Source organism: Ambystoma mexicanum, chromosome 3p (assembly GCF_040938575.1).
Source record: "Ambystoma mexicanum isolate Mex_15411 chromosome 3p, UKY_AmexF1_1, whole genome shotgun sequence".
In the NCBI taxonomy this organism is placed as follows: domain Eukaryota; kingdom Metazoa; phylum Chordata; class Amphibia; order Caudata; family Ambystomatidae; genus Ambystoma; species Ambystoma mexicanum.
The window spans coordinates 287,545,947-287,566,034 of record NC_090925.1 but is presented as its reverse complement, the minus strand read 5'-3'; the positions used below and the strand labels follow the sequence as shown (position 1 = coordinate 287,566,034).

The following is a 20,088-nucleotide window of genomic DNA, read 5'->3' as shown; positions in this document are numbered from 1 at the left end:
AACCTCTGTAAAGCGCTCTGTTATGCATCCATACTATTGTACACCTCTGGAAAGCGCTCTGTTATGTATCTATACGGCTGTATACCTCTGTAAAGCGCTCTGTTATGCATCCATACTATTGTATACCTCTGTAAAGTGCTCTGTTATGCATCTGTACTGCTGTATACCTCTGTAAAGCGCTCTGTTATGCATTCATACTATTGGTATGTGGAGTGTTGGCGAGTGTGGTGAGCATTCTGCAATATTCTGCAAAGTTTGTCTATAGTGATTGTTACTGGACCGGACTTGGAGGAGGAGGAGTCTCACCCTTAAAATCGCCAGCTCCCACGTATGCAGAGCGTATGTGGAGTGTTGGCGAGTGTTAGCGCTGACATTGGAAGGCTAGCTGTCCCCGCACATCTTTGCACCCCCACACCGCCCAACAGCGAAGACTGCTGTCCTCCCGCAGGCATTTTGCCCCGTCCTTCTCCGTGCCTTGCACCCATTAGCTGTGATCAGCTGTGAAGATCAGCCTACCAGTGGAGGCCGTGAGCGGGCCTTTCGAACGGACGGCTCGGAGGTAAGCCACACTGTATATGTCTGCAGAAACTGAGTTTTGATTGTAGTGGCATTTAAATACCGTATTTCTCGGCCGGCTGTGGAATATTCCTCCGTGGATACTTTAGATCACTCTAACCCTGAGATAAACATCTACAGAATAGCCTTTCTAGCTACGCAAGATGGGCTTTGCTCCCCCCCACCCCGGTGTGATTATATTCAAAGATATTCTATTCACAGTAGCCTTGGGTGAACTCCCCGGGCCAGGTGCGGAGCCCTCCCACCAACTCAAGGATGGAAACAATGAATCAGCAGGTACCTGGACACGCCGTAAAATGGAAATGGAAAGTGTGGGGTCTGAAGCGATCGCCAAAACCCCTTTGATAACCACTCCGAGGATATCGCCGAAAAGACTACTTGCAACTGGTCAGGAAGGGAAACCAAGGGATAAAACCGAAACAGAGGCTTTGAGACTAGGCAATCATCCTGTGAATCCCAGAGCAGATGAGCCGCTAAGTAAGGATGAAAGTACTAACACAATGAAATTGAATATAATAGATCTATCGGCACTATCAGACAAAATCAACAGACAAAGACGAAAGAGTATGTCTTTTATTAAAGACAAACTGGTGGCCCTGGAATACATTTCATTGGCTAATACAAAATCTGCTAGCGTGGAAGAACTAGGGGTGGCTGGTTTAGAGAGCCCATTTCTGGTCCCTACAGCGGTAGGGAAGCAACCAGTGTAAATGCCGGCACAAATGCTTGAGAAATCTCCTGGAGGCAAAGATCAACTACCAGTGATTCTGCCCGGACTCGATTTAGGCAAGGAAGAAATCTACTTTCATAACAGTATTGAATCTTGAAACATCTCCTCGTTAGACGACACGAGCCCTGACTCGATCTACTCCTACCCAGGAAGGAACAAAAGCAAGGAGGGTGGATTAACAACTGTAGAATGGGCAAGCCTGCAAAATACAGTAATGGCTGTCCTGACGAGCTCCCTTGCATCCTTCTGTAAACTATACGAGTCTATTAATTTGACAATGCAGGAACAAGCTAACTCAGCCCAAGCTTGGCAAACGAAACTGGACAATATTGAGTCTTTCACGAAAAAACTGGAAGCAACAAACTCTAATCAATGGCAAAGAAGATTTTGTGACCTAGCGAGTCTAATGACAAAATGCTATTGATGACGGCTCTGTTGGAAGATGGAAAGTGGATGAGAGCCCACTGGAAAGCGGCGGAGCAAGTATGCAAAAAGGCCAATGACACTCCTTCAATCAATCAGGAAAAAGAAGTGGTCCCTGATGCTCCTACGGTGGCAATTGACTTGACAAAAATAACAGTGGAAATCCCCAGGAAAAATGCCTTCTGAATTTTTAATGCTCCCCGAACAGGATGTTATGTTATGTTATATGCATTTATACAGTGCACGGCCACCTGAAGGCATCATGGCGCTAGAGAGGGAGAGGAGAGCCAATGCTTATGAGGCCAAAATCCGAAGGCCTAAAAGAGGGTCATTTTCAGTGCTCTTCTAAAAGCTGGTGATTAGACATTTTCTGCATTGCAGACGTCAGGCCGTTCCATAGATTAACCGCAACTATGGAAAAGGCCTGACCACCTATCCTGGTACGCCGGAACCTTGGGACAACCAGGAGTTTGGCAGAAGAGGAGCGAAGATCCCGTGCATGGTGGTAACAAAGAAATTTAGCCTGCAGAAACTCAGCCCCTTGGGCGTGAATAGCTCTATGGACAATGCACATAGCCTTAAAACGAATGCGCTGGTTTACTGGCAGCCAATGAAGTGAACGCAGTACCGGGGAGATATGAGCTCCATATGGGGTGTCTGTGGCTAGCCTAGCCACTAGGTTCTGTTTTCGTTGTAACCGTTGTATCAGGCCGATTGGCTGGGCCAGGTACAGAGAGTTACAATAAACAAGGCGAGATAGGACCAGTGCTGCAACTACCGGAGTACGAAGAGGTTCAGATACCATAGGAAGGACCTTCTTCAAGATCTTAAGTTTAAAGTGGCCAGCTTGGCACACAGCCGCTACTTGGTTAGCCATGGGGAGAGAGTCAGAAAGAATAACCCCAATATTTTTTAGCTTACTGACTGGGCAAGTAAGGGGTCCTAGAGTAGAGGGCCAGAAGGCAGAGATCCATAGTGAAGGATCAGGGGGACATCCCACCACCCGCACCTCAGTCTTATCCCCATTAAGCTTGAGCCAGTTGTGGTCCATCTAGTCGCCCATGGCCTTCAGACAGTCACAAAGGCACGCTGACGCCACCGCCTGATCCCGATCTAGCCGGATCAGGATTTGGGTGTCATCGGCATACGAGTAACAGCTGATGCCGTGGGCGTAGATGAGGCACACTAAAGCCCAGATATATATGTTAAACAAAATCAGGGACAAAGAAGAGCCTTGAGGAACACCACACATGAGAGAACAGGGTAAAGAAAGAAAAGGAGGCATGGCAAGAGTTTGTGTGCGGTCCGACAGAAAAGAAATGAACCAGGCAACAACCTGGCCAGATATTATGATCTGGGCCAGGCAAGACAACAGGATGGGGTGGTCGACAGTGTCGAACGCCACTGAGAGATCGAGCAAAATCAAGGCTCCAACCCCCCCTGAGTCAACCAGTCTGGACATATCGTCCTGCACGGACACCAGCACACTCTCAGTACCTCTGCCTGGTCTGAAGCCTGCCTGGGCAGGATTAAGGATATTGGTGGATTCCAGAAAAGAAGATAATAGAGGAGCAATTAGTGATTCCAAGAGTTTAGAGAGAAAAGCAAGCAAGGAAATAGGGCAGAAATTAGCAAGAACCGTTGGATCAAGCGTGGGCTTTTTCAAAAGGGGTACAACCCTAGCCGATTTCAGCTCAGGGGGGACGAAGCCAGATTGGCAGGAATCATTAACAGCTGAAGTGAGGGCTACCAGAAGGTCAGGAGCGATCTTCTTCATAATCTCCATAGGAATGGCATCCGTGGGACAGGAGGATTTCATTTGTTGAATAACTGATAGGACTTCAACCTCGGAAAAGAGAGGGAAAGTTGACCAGATGGCAGAATTATCAGAGGATGAGACAAAAGGTATATTACTGACATCAGAAGCCGATGTAGCGAAAGATTTAGCAATATTGGTGCGAAGAACCTCTATATTGATAAAGAAAAGGGGCAAGTCGTTGCACAGTTCTTGGGTAGGTTTGACCCTGGAGGTAAGGGCTTCTGAGGAGGTTAGAGATTTAACTACAGGAAAGAGAGTTTTGGGTTGGCAGAGTGCTGTTTCAATCTTATTGGTGACAAAAATAGCTTTGGCAGTTTTAATGTCTTCCAAGTAGATGGAAAGACAGGCTTTATAAGACTCTCTGAGATCAGGATTGTAGTTCTTTTGCCATTTATGCTCGGTCTGTCTTAACTTCAGGCGGGCAATTCTTAGTTGTTAGATCTTTGAATAAAGAGGGTACTAGGGGAAAGAAAAGGAAGAGTGAAGTTCTGTTGGAGAAAACATTAAAAAAATGTGAAATCTACATCAAAAACAAAAATGAATGGCTCGAGAGCATTCCTACAGAGCTTTCAGAATCCTTCTCAGTTGACACCGGCTGAGACCTCAAAAAAAACCCAGGAAGGAGCTGAGCCTGAATAATGATCAATCATGTATTCCCGGCATGGGCACTGCTACAAATCATAATATTGAAAACGGCAGTAATGACATCTCATTCCAATCGGAGGATGGATTTAGCGACCTGGTGGAACTAATAGAAGAGGAAGAAGATGCCCAATGGACAAACCTGAGTGCCTCAGATTGGCAGGAAATTGAAAAACAAGATGAACTGATACACACAGAAGTGAAAGAAACAAGCAAAGTGCACGATCCTCTAGATTCTGAGAATTCAGTCTTCTTCTTCCAAACAACGAAAGAAAAAAGGAGGAGTCAAAAAAGAGTGAATGCAAGATAGTTCGAACCAAAGACAGGGGAAAAGATCCCCGCCAGTGGAAACAAACCATCTACTTGCTAAAACCAAGCCGGCTATAGTCAGATCAATGGTCAACAGAAGGACTGAAGAGGATGTGCCCAGAAGATTTAATCAATCTAATGGGACTAAATTCAATCCCTGTTCCACTTGGGAAGCAAACAGATAACTACTCAAGAGAATTGGAAAGATAGATTAAAGCTAATTCTGACCAAAATATCAAATGATAGAAAGTCACACCTGAACAGATGTAATGTGATGAAGTTACTACAACGGGTGCCAGCACTGCGATATATATCATCTGATGACATAAGAGTTGTTGAATTTGTATCAGACGATCCGGGGGACAGAGTAATCTTGCATCTACAATCTACCCTTATGAAAGAAGCCCTATTGGAACAAAGGGAAAGATTACTTTCTTTGGGGTATGACTTGAAGGAATATCTGCAAAACCAATCAACATCTAAACTTGCGAGAAAGATCTGTACCCAGGGCAAACACTTTAGATTACATTTGAACGCCTCCCTGCAGCCTAAAACTATGAAAATCTCAAATTCAATCCAAAAAGCACCAGGCCGGCCCATTTTCAGAAAGGAATTGTCACATCTAGGAAACTTTACAATCAGGAATGAAGATTGCTCTATACAAGATAATTCAAACCCGACAAAAAAGAGGAAACCTGTTACTGAGTACAAGTACTGGTCTTGGATTGCGGAAAGTTTGGTGAAAAGGCATGTATGGACTTGTGATTATGCTCCAGGGGAGGAACTAAAAGTGGGCTGCGGGAATACTCGGGGCTTCGAGTTCCTTTTCACCAACAAAGATCTTATACTGGGGATATAACATTATATGCCTCCAACATACGTGGGTCAGAAACAAAACTGCCTGCAATGGATATGAAGTGTATCTAAATCCTGCTTTGAAAGGGGGGCGTGGAAGACCCTACTCAGGCCTACATCATTCTACCCCCAACCCCTATACCCATTACTGGAAATGGAAAGAATTCAGACAAATGGTTCATCTAAATTCCTGTTGATAAATGTATATAGAGGAATGAAGGGCCTTGCTATTGAGAAATGGTTAAAGATGATTGTGGAAAAATTAGATCAATTCTTGATAGAGGGCAGTAATTGTGAAATTCTAATCTGTGCAGATTTCAACTTCCGCCTCCTATCAAAAGTGGCCATTCCCATCTGTCATGAGAATTTACAAGGGATAGGAAAGAAATGGATGGATGAGATTACTGCCCATGATATGGAACTTGTGAATGGCCTGTATGTGGGTGACTGCCCGGGTAAGAATACTTGGAGAAAGGGGTCACAGACCGCATGCATAGATTTTTGTTTTGTCTCCTCGGCTCTGGGACAGCTGATCTCAAAATTCGAGGTGATATCTGTTTGCCAGAGCGATCATGATTTATTATCGCTAACCTTCCGGACACTTAATGACCAAGTCAAGCCCATTATCATGCCTACAATTGAGATTAATGAAGGTCTGAATAGACTAAAAATCCCTGCAGATATAACCCTGCTTCTGGCCAAATGGTTAGATCAGGAAATTGCCAAAGATGAGAAACTTGTGGAATATGCATGGGCCCTGACAAGATTTATAAAAAAAATAGGACCCAAAGGAAGGTCTGACTTAGTCCCCTTACATACGTATGATATGGAGCTAGTAAAAAGGCATTGGCTCTATCGAGCTGAGCTGAGGAAACTAAAACGTGGAAACTCCCCAACCTCGAAGACCCAACTGAAAAAATGTAGCCAAACGTATACAAATTGGGTAAAGAGCGATATACAGATACTTAAGCAAAATGATGGTGAAATAATTCTCCATTCAATATGTAGTAATAACTCCCATAATTTATGGGAATTGATTAATAATGCAGGTGGTAGTAAGAGACACCATTTATTTGGGGGAGTAACTGAAGAAGGGTGGGTGTGTCAGTACACAAATCTGTTCATGGCTCCAGTAACCAGATCACCACAACTCGAGAGTGGGGGGGGGGGCAAATGGCTGGAGATTTGAATTTAATAGGGATTACTTGGAAACTATGATTAAGCAGCTCAGTTCATCCAGAGCTGCTGTCCCTGACAGGGTTTCTAATAGCGAGATGAAAGGTAATCCAGAAGCTTGGGCAAGCTTCGCTTTCTCACTGTTTACCCAGGTAATGCTAAATCGCCAGATCCCGAGCTCCTTCCGTGAGGGGTGGGTGGTGCCCATATTTAAGAAGGGCGGTAGAACTGATCTGAAAATCTATCACCCTTCTCGACTCCCTGGTAAAGCTTTTTGCCTCACTAATTCTTCGTGACCTTAATAAATGGGCGATGGCTAAGGGAATTTTAGATCCCAGACAGTCAGGTTTTCTAAAGCAGGTAGGAACTTCCTCAAATCTTTTCATCATGAATTTGCTCATACGAAGAACACTGGCTAAGAACTCAGAAATGTTTATGACCTTTTTAGACCTACATAAAGCATTTGATGGAGTCGATCAGAATTGCTTGTGGGCCAAACCTAAAGCATGGGATTGTCCAGTGGACATCTTAGAGGCAAGACAAGCCTTATACTCTAACACCTCTATTCGGATCAGACTCGGATCTGATGGTCGGTTGTCCAGGAAAATCTTGACTTTCCAGGGTCTGAAACAGGGCGGTGCGCTTGCCCCTATCCTATTCTGCCTCTATTTGTCAGATCTGGGTATTTCTCAAAACGACATCCGTGCCTATCCACCCACATTGAATGGATGTGAGCAAGCTTGACTACTGTATGCAGACGATATTGTCTTTTTAGATCAAACCGAAATTGGCCTGCAAAGGAGAATAGTAGCCTCTAACAACTATTTAACCATCAATGGCATGAAAATGAACGTAGAGAAATCCAAAATTTTGATCATGTCGTCAACTAGGAAGAGGAAGAAAACAGTGTTTTCTTGGATGGTCGGTAACATGTGTATGGATGTCGTTGATGTCATCACATACTTGGGTGTGAAAATTAATAGAAATATTAAAGTACTCACATATCCTGGCTGAAACTAAAACTCCAATCAAGGAATTGCCATACACAGACGTTATGGGGCCTTCTCTATAATACCGATTTTAACTTTCTACCAACAAAAAGTCATACAAGTCCTCACTTATGGGGCTGAGTCTCTACTGGACTTAAATAGAAAAGTATGGCTACAAATGGAAGGTCACTTCTGGCGGAAAATCTTAAAGCTACCAAGGTGTTTATGAACAGCCAAAAATCGCCATGAGTTACCATTATCATCAATGACATCCATCGTTTTGTGGAAGGACATTTCTTTTTTTAAGAAATGCGTTATGTAAGACCCTGCTATTTTCTTTTCCATACTAGACTTAGTAAAGGGCCCTAAGGAAAAACTACTATCCGATTGGTAAAAAGCTATGGTAGAGTTATTACAATCATTGGAAGTAGATCTGGCCTTGCTAAAGGGGAATCCGATGAAGGTCAAGTTTCGTCTGGAAAGAGCTGACTGGATAAAGACTAGTGAAGCAAGACCCATTATGCCAAATACATTTAAATGGTGGATTGAGAAAAAAAGTCTAAACAATCTTCCATCATACCTATGTAAGTTCCCATCACCATTCTATAGGGATCTCCTACTTCGTTGCATATTGAATATTCCAACAAGAGAAATCCAGTACAAGCGTCAACAAAAGGGGATTGAAAATAATATCTGTCGATTTTGTAACAAGTCTGATAAGGTAGAATCCCTTTACCATATTGCTATGGTCTGTGAGAACCTTAGTTTGGAATGAGCAAACTATATGGGATCTCATTGGAGGGGAACCTTAAGCTCTGAAGAATACTGGGACTGGATCCTTATTGGTCATCATAAAGGGCCCACTTTGGCTATGTTGAAATTTATAAATGCAACGACTGGCCAAAAATAAGAAGAAGAAGAAAAGGGGAGTGTAGTACTGGGGCATGCCCGGCTGGGGATCTGGCTTTTGGAAATGATATTGTGAAAGTGCCACAAGTATGGCTGGAAGTTGGGAAGGATGGAAGGTTGATTCTTTGTTTTGGTCTTTTTAAAACTGTTAAAGGTTTCACTTGTACTATTAATTGTATTTCTTTTTTTTAGTTTGAAACCAATAAAACTTTAAAAAAAAAGAAATTGTATACCTCTGTAAAGCGCTCCGTTATGCATCCATACTACTGTATACCTCTGTAAAGCGCTCAGTTATGCATCTGTACTGCTGCATACCTCTGTAAAGAGCTCTGCTATGCACCCATTCTATTGTATACCTCTGTAGAGTGCTCCGTTATGGATATGTACTGTTGTATACCTCTGTAAAGCGCTCCGTTGTGTATCTGTATTGTTGTATATCTCTGTAAAGCGCTCCGTTGCTTCTCGAAGCTAGGTCACCACTCAATAAATACAATAATAATAATAAAAGTTAAACCAATTCCGTTGTGTTTCATTAAGGGATCTATAGAGTGTGGGACACAATAATAAACAGGGATGGAGAAAAAATTGTCAGGATCGTTTTGTAGATTGGGGATAAATAAACATCACAGCTCTTGAGTTCAGAGTTGCTTTGATGGTTTGCATCCTAGGAGAGTTTTTTTTAGCACAATCTCTAAGTAATTCTCCCTGGGTCTCCAAACACCCGGGTCCTGTCCTCTTATGGATTCCTTTGAGAGCACAGTTCTGTGCTGGTCTCACGTTGGTGGGTTTTCCTCCTTTGCCTTCATTCTCTGTGACTTGGTATTTCTGGTCTCTGTAGTGTTTTTCTTAATCTTCTGCTCAACTGATATGATGTCCTGCAGGGTATTGAGGGCCCTGGGTGGAGTACGGGGTAGCTCACGCAGTCCTGGATTTGAGCTGAGAGGTTGTCCAACATACCTGCCACGAGGTACCCCTCATGGTATCCTAGCTTCTACGGCCAGCAGCCTACTCTCAGGGGTCCCTCTTCTGTAATTTAGCCCCTTGGTCATTGCTGTTTCGGATCCCCTTTGTCTATGAGAACGATTCATGTTACTCTTCACTTCTGGGCTGTCTACAACCACTCCCTCTCCTCATGGCCTTCTTCTGGCTCTCCAATCTTCTATCTCTTGGATTAATTCATGGGCAATTCTTCATCTCTGTCCTTTGACTTCTCTTCTTCCTTTCTCTGCCATCTCTTGTCAATCTGGCAATTGTGTTTTCTGGCTCTCCCGGTTCCATCGCTTTACTTTCTTCTTCGACCCATGGGTAACTCCTACTTTCTAAGCAATGGTCTCCACCACTTCTCCTTCTTTAACTCTGTGAGTATCACTGTATCGCGCTACTTTCTGGTTACAAGGAACTTCCACTAAACTCCTGTCCTGCTCTCTTTCTTTGCCCTTGTAGGCAACACCCACCTCCTAAGAAATAGCCTCTGAGTTTCTGTTGCCTTTTCTTCCTTTTTCAACCCCTTAGGGACTTCCCTCCTTACTCCCCCTCCTCACTCCCTTCTGTGCACAGAACACATATCAGAAATGGCAGCTGACAGATTGTGCGTGCTTTTTTCATCAATAAAAATGAATACACAGTCTGTGAGGCTCTAGCAGCTCCATTGGCATCGCAATGCCAGAGAGACATATGCAGATTCCCTGTGCAGAGCTGGGAAACCAACGTGGCGGATTTCCAGACGGGTTTCCAACTCCATGTCGGGATTCCAATGCTGAGTCGTGCAGATGAGGTTTGAGGCAATGTTTCTATGGGCTCCCAGAATCCTCCCTATCTGTGGCCTAATCAGAAGTGGTCCAGTGATTGTCAGTGAAGGCTCAGGAGAAATCCACTTGAGCTTGTGACGTCATTAATTTAGGGGTGCTTTTCAAAACATTTTGGTCTGGTGGTTCTTTTCTGAACAGAAGCATATTGAAGGGTGACCTCCAGCCACTTTTGGAAATTAATTATTCAGCAAACTCCTCAGAGCTGTGCACTTGATATGTAGGTCCTGGTTTCACTTAGGTTGAAAATCCACTTCAGGGCTGCTTTAGGACACATTGCACCGAAAGTATGATTTGTGGCTGTAGTCTTGTTCCCTTGTTCCCATTCCCTATTGACAGAGGAGTCGGGTAGTCTCTGGGTTGAGTGCTACATTGTATCATGTTTTAGATTTGTCATTGTAAGTAGCCTGAGCAATCGCCCCCAGGATCTTTCATTGCACATTTCAAATCACACTGTTAATGAAAACAAATGATCAACTAACACCCACCAGCTTGCTAAGGTTCTGACTCATACACGCCCTGGATGGCTCACCTTCTATCTGTCGTGTGATATCTGCGATATGCATGACATTGCTTGCATGTTCTGATATGGTCCAATATCCTGAAATAATGAATGTTTTCATTAAGTCATTAAACACAATATCTGCTTGCAAGACTGATTTTGTGTAACTTTCTCATTGTTTCCAGACCACTGCCATCTCCGGCTCTTGCCACAGCTCAGTACCTGAAGATCCTGCACACCGGCCAAGCCGGAACAGCGGTACAGGATGGGGAAGGAAAAGACACACATAAACATCGTGGTCATCGGGCATGTGGACTCCGGCAAGTCCACCACCACGGGTCACCTCATCTACAAATGTGGGGGCATCGACAAGCGGACCATTGAGAAGTTTGAGAAGGAGGCAGCTGAGGTGAGACTCTGACATCTGAAACATGCAGGGCCCTACCTGAAACAGCTAGAGGAACACTGGACCCTAACTTCTCAGGCTTGGTTGCTGTTACCAGTGATTTAGTGACTGAGCAGGAAAAAGGAAAAAAGAAGTTACATGCAAAGAATGGGGGGTGTACCAAAGAGCTGTTAGTCTCTTCGTAACTGGCAAACGTTTGAGCGGGCACACCAATTATTCCAAATCTACTGTGTATATACACAAACTTGCATATGGTGTGTACCAAAACCTGAAGTGCACTATTGCCACTGATTGAGGCCCGCCAGCGTTGATAATACCCATGCAGGATACTCTACTGCAGTTCAATACATTATCAGGCAAATGAATATCCTGAGTCTTCATTTTATTGGACAGCGTTTTTAGTCATTGTTCTTTCACTATTTCTCGAGTGGCCGAATCTGTGGCCAATGCATTTTCGGACACAGCGTCCATCATCAGGGCTGATTCTGTCAACAGCGGAAATGATAGCACCGCTGATCACACCTGTTTCCTTCCATCCCAAGTCTCTACCAGTAATGGGAACAGGAAGACTCTAGTCTTCTGGGTACAGGTCTCTAAAGACACAGGAGCAAGCCGCTTTCGCCTTGAGCCTTGTTCCTGCATCTTTGCATTGGCCACAGATTCTGCACCTCGAGAAATGGCGAAAATACACTGACCAAGGAAATGAAGGATCCAGGATATGTGTCTAATGATGTGTTGAACTGCAGTAGTGTATATTACGAGGGTGTTTCCAACGGTGGTGGGGCTCCATCAGTTCTCATATAATCCCTGTGTAATTGCCAGATCTGACACACCTGGGTTCTGACTCTGAGCACCCCACCACAAATGCATCAGAGCCTCACACCAGTGTTACAATGGGGGCGGGAGTTGCAGTCATTCCTAGTACATGGGAGATGATTTTCGAGTGCCCTGGAGCAGATACAGGTGGTATAGACACTCTTAACAGTCTAACACATGGCTTAACACATCTTTTTAGTCCACGGGGAGTTTGAATGGAAAAGTATTGGATTCCTCTATCCCTTGCTAAAAGCAGACAGATTCCATAGGAGTACAATATAAATGCCTTCTTCCATGCAGGACAGGCAGGTGTAATTTACACTTTTTGCTCTATGAAGTGTACAATTAGTGTGTTAAGATCATTTCACCTGCTTGATTGCTTTTATTTTGCACTTCGTACTGCAAATGACGAAAACTGTACAGAGGTCAACGAAGTGCGCATAAGTGTACACGGATCTAGTCCCCACCACGCAGTTTGCACTTCCAGGAAAATGACCTCTTTCGAGCCTCATAACATTGCATAATAATAACAATACGATCATGACATCACTTAGAGATGGGATGAATCCAGCATGACTATTGGAGAGTGGCCTGTGCACTTGTCACTTTACATTATCAAAAGCGCCCTGATGCTCTTGGGTTGAGGCGCTTTACACATGTAAATAGATAAATAAATAAATAAATACATTGTTAAGAGGTCAAGCAATAGGAAATGTCCTATTGGAGATGTGGGGTTCTCTCATTTGTATTGTGTAAGAAATCTGGGAGTTTTTCCCCTATTGATCCCTTACTCTTTGGCCTTCAGATGGGAAAAGGCTCCTTCAAATATGCCTGGGTACTGGACAAGCTGAAGGCCGAGCGTGAACGAGGCATTACTATTGACATCTCCCTCTGGAAGTTCGAGACCACCAAGTACTACATTACCATCATTGATGCCCCTGGCCATAGAGACTTCATCAAGAACATGATTACTGGCACTTCCCAGGTGAGATACTGATGGGCATGCACAGGGCTTAAATAGCTTGGATCTTTGCTTCCACGGTAAGTTGAGGCTGAGTTGAGTGATTGGTTGAAGTAATGGGAGGTTATATTGGTGTTGGGTGCAGTTTGTTTGCCTGCAGTGATGATTTCTGAACATGCAAGGGAGTTCAGTTGACTGTTTTGTTGATCTAAAACTTGGTTTCAGTGATTAGTCGTGAGCTTAGTCATTGAATGACCTATGTCTGGACTGTGCTGGTTATTGATGGGGTTCATTCAGTTCCATTGAAGGTTTTAAGAGCTTATGTTGATTGCTTGAGTATAACTGGTATACAGAAATTATTGGTTGGTTTCTGTAAGTCTGTAATAATGATGATGTTTAGAAATATTGGCCATAGCTGTGCTGCAGAGGTTGTTAGTGGACCTTGGGCTGAGCTGCATTACTTGTTCAGCTACTGTTGGGCTTCAGTTATTTTTGTTAAAGAGGAGTGATAGTAGATGCATCAATGTTTGGATGATATTCTTCTCGCTATGCTAGGTTGTATTAGTACCCGGCGAGGCATCGCATGCTTTCTAAATGCGCATGCCATTGGATGCAGTGCAGGCGTTACCTGACCAGGAATCCCTTACCTGCAGTGCATGCAGCACTGTTTACAACATTCCTTCCCCGTCCCTACCCGGTGGAGGGGTGTAGCAGCCACTCAGCCAATGAGGAGGCTCGGAACGGGGGATTTATCAGCAGTAAAGCCCCGCACCGAGCCGCCTTGCGGCCGGATACCACCATCTTCCCCACGCCGGGTAATGAGGTATGTGTTGTCTGCCTTCCCCTCTCCTCTCCCCTCCCTCTATCCCCCATCCACAGAATTCCCTCCATGCCCCCCACCCCCACTTACCTTCTTTTCAGTCCATTTCCAGAGCAGACTTGCTGGGTACACTTCTGTCCCCAGTGCGTCCGCTCCCGATCCGCGACAGGCCGTCATGGAAAGGAAGAAGGGACTACAAGTAGTCCCTTCTCTGCTTTCCACAGCGGCCATTTTTTATTTTAACTTTTTTTAATGTGCACCATGGAAAGGGAGAAGGGACTAGATGTAGTCCCTTTGCCCTTTCCATGGCAGCCTTTTTTTGTTTTCTTTTTTCAATGGCCGCCATGGAAAGGCAAAATGGACTTTGTTTTCCCTTCCCTGGTGGCCATTTTGTTTACATTTTATTTTCTGTTCCAATACGCTGGAGCTTTTCAGAACAGAAAAAAAAAATGTTTTTAGTACCCTGGTCTTACAGAGCTGGGGTACTAATAGCAATAAGCCCCTCGCAGGGGAGGCATTACCACTTCAGGTAATACCCCAGGGCCTTTGTTAAGGTAACTATGGGCCCCGGGGAACTACCTGAAGTGGTAATGCCACCCTTGCTCTGGGCTTATTGATTAATTAGTGATCAGCGCACTGAGTTGAGTGTTTGGTGGTTCTGATGTCTAACTACACTGATTCCCATTGAGATTGTGATGTCCAGGGTAACAATAACATTAGAGCCTGAGCTGTACTGAGCTGTACTGAATGGATGATTTGCATAGTTAGGACTGGGCTGTGGTAATGATGGCCGGAGCTGATATTCGGCTTCATTGGGGACGGGAGGACGTGAGTACTTAATGATCTGCTTGTCCGCTACCATGGCATTTTAATGTGTTCTTGTGTGGTGTATTTATTGTTTTTAGTTGTACATTTGTTGTTATTTTTTATGATTGTTCCGAAATGCTGCTAGCGACTTGAAGCTGTACATATGGTATTGTAGCACTTTACAAGTAATAAAAACAACCAAACAAACACGCACTACAGTCTCTTCGGTAGAGCACTGGTTGACTAGTGGGGAAGTGATGTATTTGAGTTTGGAAGATAGTGACCAGTGATGCAAGGGTTCAGTTGCAGTAGCATGTTAGGAAGCGGTTGGGAGCTGATATCTTGCTTCAATAATCATTTTTGGAATTGGACTCAGTGAGGTTTTGTTCAGCTCGCATCACACTACACAGATTCCTATAGAAGCTGAGCTGCAGGAATCATTGTCGGAGAGGGCGGGAGTCCTCCGTAGTCAGAGGGGTGGAACGTTTCTGCCACAATGATTTACAGTGATGTTGTTGGCACCATTAAAATTGGTGGATGCGTCAGAAGAAATGGATCTTTCGTGGGGCAATAGTGGGGAAGAAACTAATTTTGAGACATTGGAAAACATCTACCCCTGTTACTATTGAGGAATGGATTTCGGAGATGTATTCTCTAGCGGATATGGAGAGAGTGTTGTATCAGAGAGAGAAGAAAACTGCATTATTTAACAAGATTTGGGGTACATTTCTGTTGTTATATTAGACCAGTTCATTGATTGTTTTGTGACTCCTGGGGCTAAGGGGGGTTTTCTGCTGTATATAGTTTTGTTGGCTTTGTTGTCATTACTTCATGATGTTATATTATGTACATATTGTTTCTATGTTGTGTATCTCTTGAAAATAAATATTTTTTAAAAAAAACATTGGTGGATGCGATTTTAGGCTCTAGCAGTGTCAAGCAGATCTCTTGTTGGGCTGCAGTGACGATTGGGTGGATGGGGAAGGGCTGAAGTGGAGGTGGGAGAACAATGCTTTGGGCTGCAATGGTGATTATCTGACCTGGGTTTCTGTTGCGTTCAGAATCTGGCTGGGCTGCAGCGATTGGCAGAGCTGTGGTTGGTCTGGGACCGTGATTGGTGGTCGTGAGGCTGGGCTGCAATGGTGATTGGTCGACTTGGATTTTGCTGCAATGGGGAATGGCATAGCTGGTGTTGGGTTGCAGCAGTTATTACTGCTTGAGCAGAAAGACTCTTTCATTGTTTGCAACTGTCTTTAATGTTATTTGAAGCTGGCTGGGCAATACATGAAGACAGAAGTATGAATTAGATGAAACAGTTGTGAGTGTGTGCCCAGCATTTCAGGGCATGGCTGCTGTGCACCACCCCTTCTTGAGAAATCTTATCCAGGTGATTCTGGATTAGAAAGGTCACTTTTTGTCCCATGTGTCTTGTTTGCAACCAGGCAGACTGTGCAGTCCTGATAGTCGCTGCAGGGGTCGGTGAATTTGAAGCTGGCATCTCCAAGAACGGGCAGACACGGGAGCACGCCTTGCTGGCGTACACCCTGGGAGTCAAGCAGCTTATAGTTGGCGTCAATAAGATGGACTCCACAGAGCCTCCGTACAGCGAGAAGCGGTACGATGAGATAGTCAAGGAAGTCAGCGCCTACATCAAGAAGATTGGCTATAATCCTGCCACTGTGCCCTTTGTACCCGTCTCGGGGTGGCATGGCGACAATATGTTGGAGCCCTCGCCTAATGTGAGTATTATAGTCTCTTGTGCTTTGCCTTTTCTACCCCCCCTATTCTCATGAAGTTGTTGGATGTTGCTTCATACTTCCGAGGCCCCGGACCATCGTTGTAGGTGGAAAACCCTCAGATAGCACATTCTAAACGCGGCCATGTCATGAGAGGCAGCGAAGAGCAATTTCTCGACAATGTTCCTCCATGACCGTGACAAGACTCTGACTACATGAAAACCGCCACTTGTATCATGATCTTTCCGCTGATGCCAGGAAGAAACTCATGTTGAGAATTTTCTGATTAAATAATTGTTCCATCAGTTGTAATTACCATTTCTTTTACATATCACACAGTTTCTCCCTTAGATCTTTCCTTTTCATTTATTTTTATAAATTAGATACACAAAAAAAGTCTCAATCTCAAGTAAGTGAACACAAATTACTTTAATCCCACCCGAAACCCAAGCCCCTTCTACATTGCTACAATACACCACATCAACATCAGATGGCAGAAATGTGGAGGGGGAATTGAGGGCACTGGGCCCAATGCTCTAGCAAACTCTATTCCCAAAACCCAGAATTCAGCCAAACGACTTAATCTTCAGACAGAAAGCTGAAAACTGCTGTTTCACAGAATCCTTTCGTCACTTGCGTGATAAAATGGGACCATGACCCTCCTTCATGATGGCACACCAGCCTGACATGTAGATCATGAAGAAGACCTCTTATCCAATATCACTATATGCCAGGATTTGGTGTCAGCCAGTGAAAAATGACACATGTACTCGCAACTTCTCCGACCCTAGGCGTGGCTGATTGTCCACACCCACCACATTCCCAGTTCTTCAAAGTGACCTGAAGTGGCTGTGGATTGAAATGTCAGAGGTATTGGCAACAGCGGTGGGTGTTGCTGAATCTTAAAGTGATGGAACATACATGTTTTTCCCAAATCGGAGTGAGTGAGGGAACCTCAAACAACTCAGTGATTCTTGTCCATGATCATATTTTTTAAATAATGGGTCAAAAAAATACATTTGACAGGGCACATTTCAGCTAAATGGGGCGAAAAACTTTAACAGGTATTATAATTCCTTCAGTTGAAAACATTAAATACTCCTGCACCCAGTGGTAATCATAAGTTCGTACCTCAACAATATAAGACAGCATTGCACATGTAAGACATATTTTTATGCAGCCTATCTTCAAAGAAATCCAGGAGACCTTTTTTAGTGTATATGCCAGCAGTGCCAAAGAAAATTACATGTGCCTCAATGATATATGACAGTATTGCATCTGTAATACATATGTGTATGCCACTTGTGCCAAAAGGCAATCATAGGGACTTTTGCAAGAATATATTCCAGTGCTGCCCTCCTTTCGTGCTGTTGTGTCCAAAGAAAATTATGAGGTCCAGTCTCAGCAATTATATATGGTCTCTGTCACTGTAACAGCCATGCTAATGCTGTGTGTTCCCACCAACAATCACGGGGCTCGTCTCAACAATGTATGCAAGCGTTGCCACTGTAAAAGACATTTTCATTTTGCTTGTTGCCACAGTTCTGCCCATGCTGTGCTGCCTGCCCCACTCCTGCCCTTTGCAACTCCTACTGGCCCAGTTATGCTGCATGCCAGTCTCGCAGCCCCAATTCTACCACATGTGCCCCCCACTACCTGATTTCTTTAAATCTATTGGTCCCTCACTGTTCCAATTCTGTCAAAGATCACTTTCCCTTCCCCAGTCCTACCCCATGTTGCTCTGCCTGGCCCAAGTTTTCCACATGTGACTTTCCTGGCCCCAGGTCTGAACTATATGGTTCTCCCTCTCTGAGTTATGGTCTGTGTGACTCTCCCAGAGCCACCTCTGCCCCAATGTCACTTTCAGCACTAGGATTCTGATGCAGTGTTGCTCTTAAGGCCACATAACCTCCCCCAACACCCCTCACACAAACACACTCACGCACGCTCACATGTGCATGCGTACAGACAGATCAACCTACATGCACACACAGGCACCTCATGGCATGAGTTGCTAGGGCATCTCAAGTCAGTCACGCTGTGCTAGGTGTCTCTCCTCCTGGGCAGGGTTTGATGGCCAGCCCTACCCAGAAGGAGTAAGTCAGCACAAGATGCTACATTATTGCCAGGCTCTCCCTGATTATGCACAGATCATGTTACAAAGAGGATATGGGGTTGGGTCAAGTCCATCTGTTCCTTGGGGTAATTCAATTTTAGAGCCCCACCAAGCCATCCTTTGAAAAAACTGTATTGATCGAGTGCATTGTGAGTGGCTCAAACAATGATCGACATTTCATATCCATAGTGCAGACACTGTCCAAGAGGGCGGAAGGTCATTCCAGGCCACCTGTTACTCATGGGCCTGACCTCATTCACAGCTGAAAGATAGTTCTGCCCTCATCAAGCTGACTAAACTCGCACAACTGCAATAACAATAATCACTGCAATACCAGTGATTATTGATGGTACACATTCCCGTGTAATTCCAAGAGTGTATCTGCTTTGCCTCCCAGTTTATAGAATAACTGCTTAAACTGGAAACTCCAGTTTAGATGTCCCTTCTCCTGTTCCATGGCGGCATCTTCTTTGTTACTTTTTTAAAAATCTTTCAAACGACCTCCAATGGAAAGGAGAACAGACGTTGTTTCCTGTTCCATTGCAGGCATCTTTTTGTTTTCTTTCGGTTGCTAAACGCCGGAGCATTTCGCAACTGAAAAAATATGCTATTAGTACTCCTTTCTCACAGGCCGGAGTACTAATAGCAATAAGCGTATTGCTTAAATACGTCCCACAAACAATCCAAACCAGATGCAGACTAACCTGTTAAGCAAGGCCCAACAACAAGAAAGCTTCAGCCGAGTCCAATGGTAACCACAGCCTAATCATTTAACACTGAACATCTTCAACAAAGTCAAATAATAACTCTAGTGAAACCTCGTCAACAAAATTCCACAATAACCGCATCTTAACCTTTTCAACAAAGTCCAACAATACAAATATCCTAGTCCATTACTGCAACAATAACCCAACAAGTCAAACAAACATTCCCCTAATCTTTTCAACAAAGTACAACAATAGCTTCAGTTTTACTATTTCAAGAACTGACAAGAAGAACTGCCTCCCAACATCTTCAACAAGTTCCAACCCATTCCTTAATATTATTTAACCACATTTGCATCTTCTCCAGTTCTAATACCCACCTGCGCCCCACTTCTGCAGATCATCACCACTGCTAAACTCTTGATGGCTCAGCCTGGGAACCTAAACTACATTAGTAACCGGCACGCGCTGTCCACAGGAAATACTACACGTGGATTGGCTCTTTTCCGAGCCATACCACATGGTATTCCCCTGGACTCATGTACGTGCCTGCTTTTGTTCCTGGCGGGGGGCGTGCCAGCCCCTTAGCCAATGAGGCTCAAAACGGGGCAATCCCTGCTCCGAGCCTACCCAAGGCTGGAGGCTGCCTTCGTCCCCCGCCGGGGACTCAGGTAAGTTTTTTTTTTCCTCCACCCACCTCTGCTGCAAACTATCCCCTCCCCGCCCTCCCAACCCCACTTACCTTCTTTTTTCTTTTTCTCGGGAGCGAACACGCTGGGAACACTTCTGTTCCCAGCACGTCCACTCCCGATGGCCGCCATGGAAAGGGAAAATGGACTACGTTTTTCTTTTCCCGGCGGCCATTTTATTTGATTTTTTTTTTCTGTTTCGAAATGCGGAAGAGTTTCGGAACAGAAAAAAATGCCAATAGTACCCCGGTCTAACGGGCCGGGGAAATAATGGCTATTAGACCCTCGGTGGCGGGCC

The 20,088-nt window shown here is 44.5% G+C and overlaps 1 protein-coding gene across 4 annotated transcripts in view; it reads left to right on the top strand.

The window, feature by feature from the left end:
• Positions 1-20,088, top strand: part of EEF1A2 (eukaryotic translation elongation factor 1 alpha 2) — a 142,318-nt gene that overhangs the window by 46,969 nt on the left and 75,261 nt on the right. For all 4 annotated transcript variants that reach the window (XM_069650813.1, XM_069650815.1, XM_069650816.1 and 1 more), the window contains exons 2-4: positions 10,921-11,144; positions 12,763-12,942; positions 15,988-16,284. In XM_069650813.1, coding sequence (XP_069506914.1) covers positions 11,001-11,144; positions 12,763-12,942; positions 15,988-16,284 — 621 coding nt within the window. In that variant the 5' untranslated portion in view covers positions 10,921-11,000. The remainder of the gene's footprint in view (positions 1-10,920; positions 11,145-12,762; positions 12,943-15,987; positions 16,285-20,088) is intronic.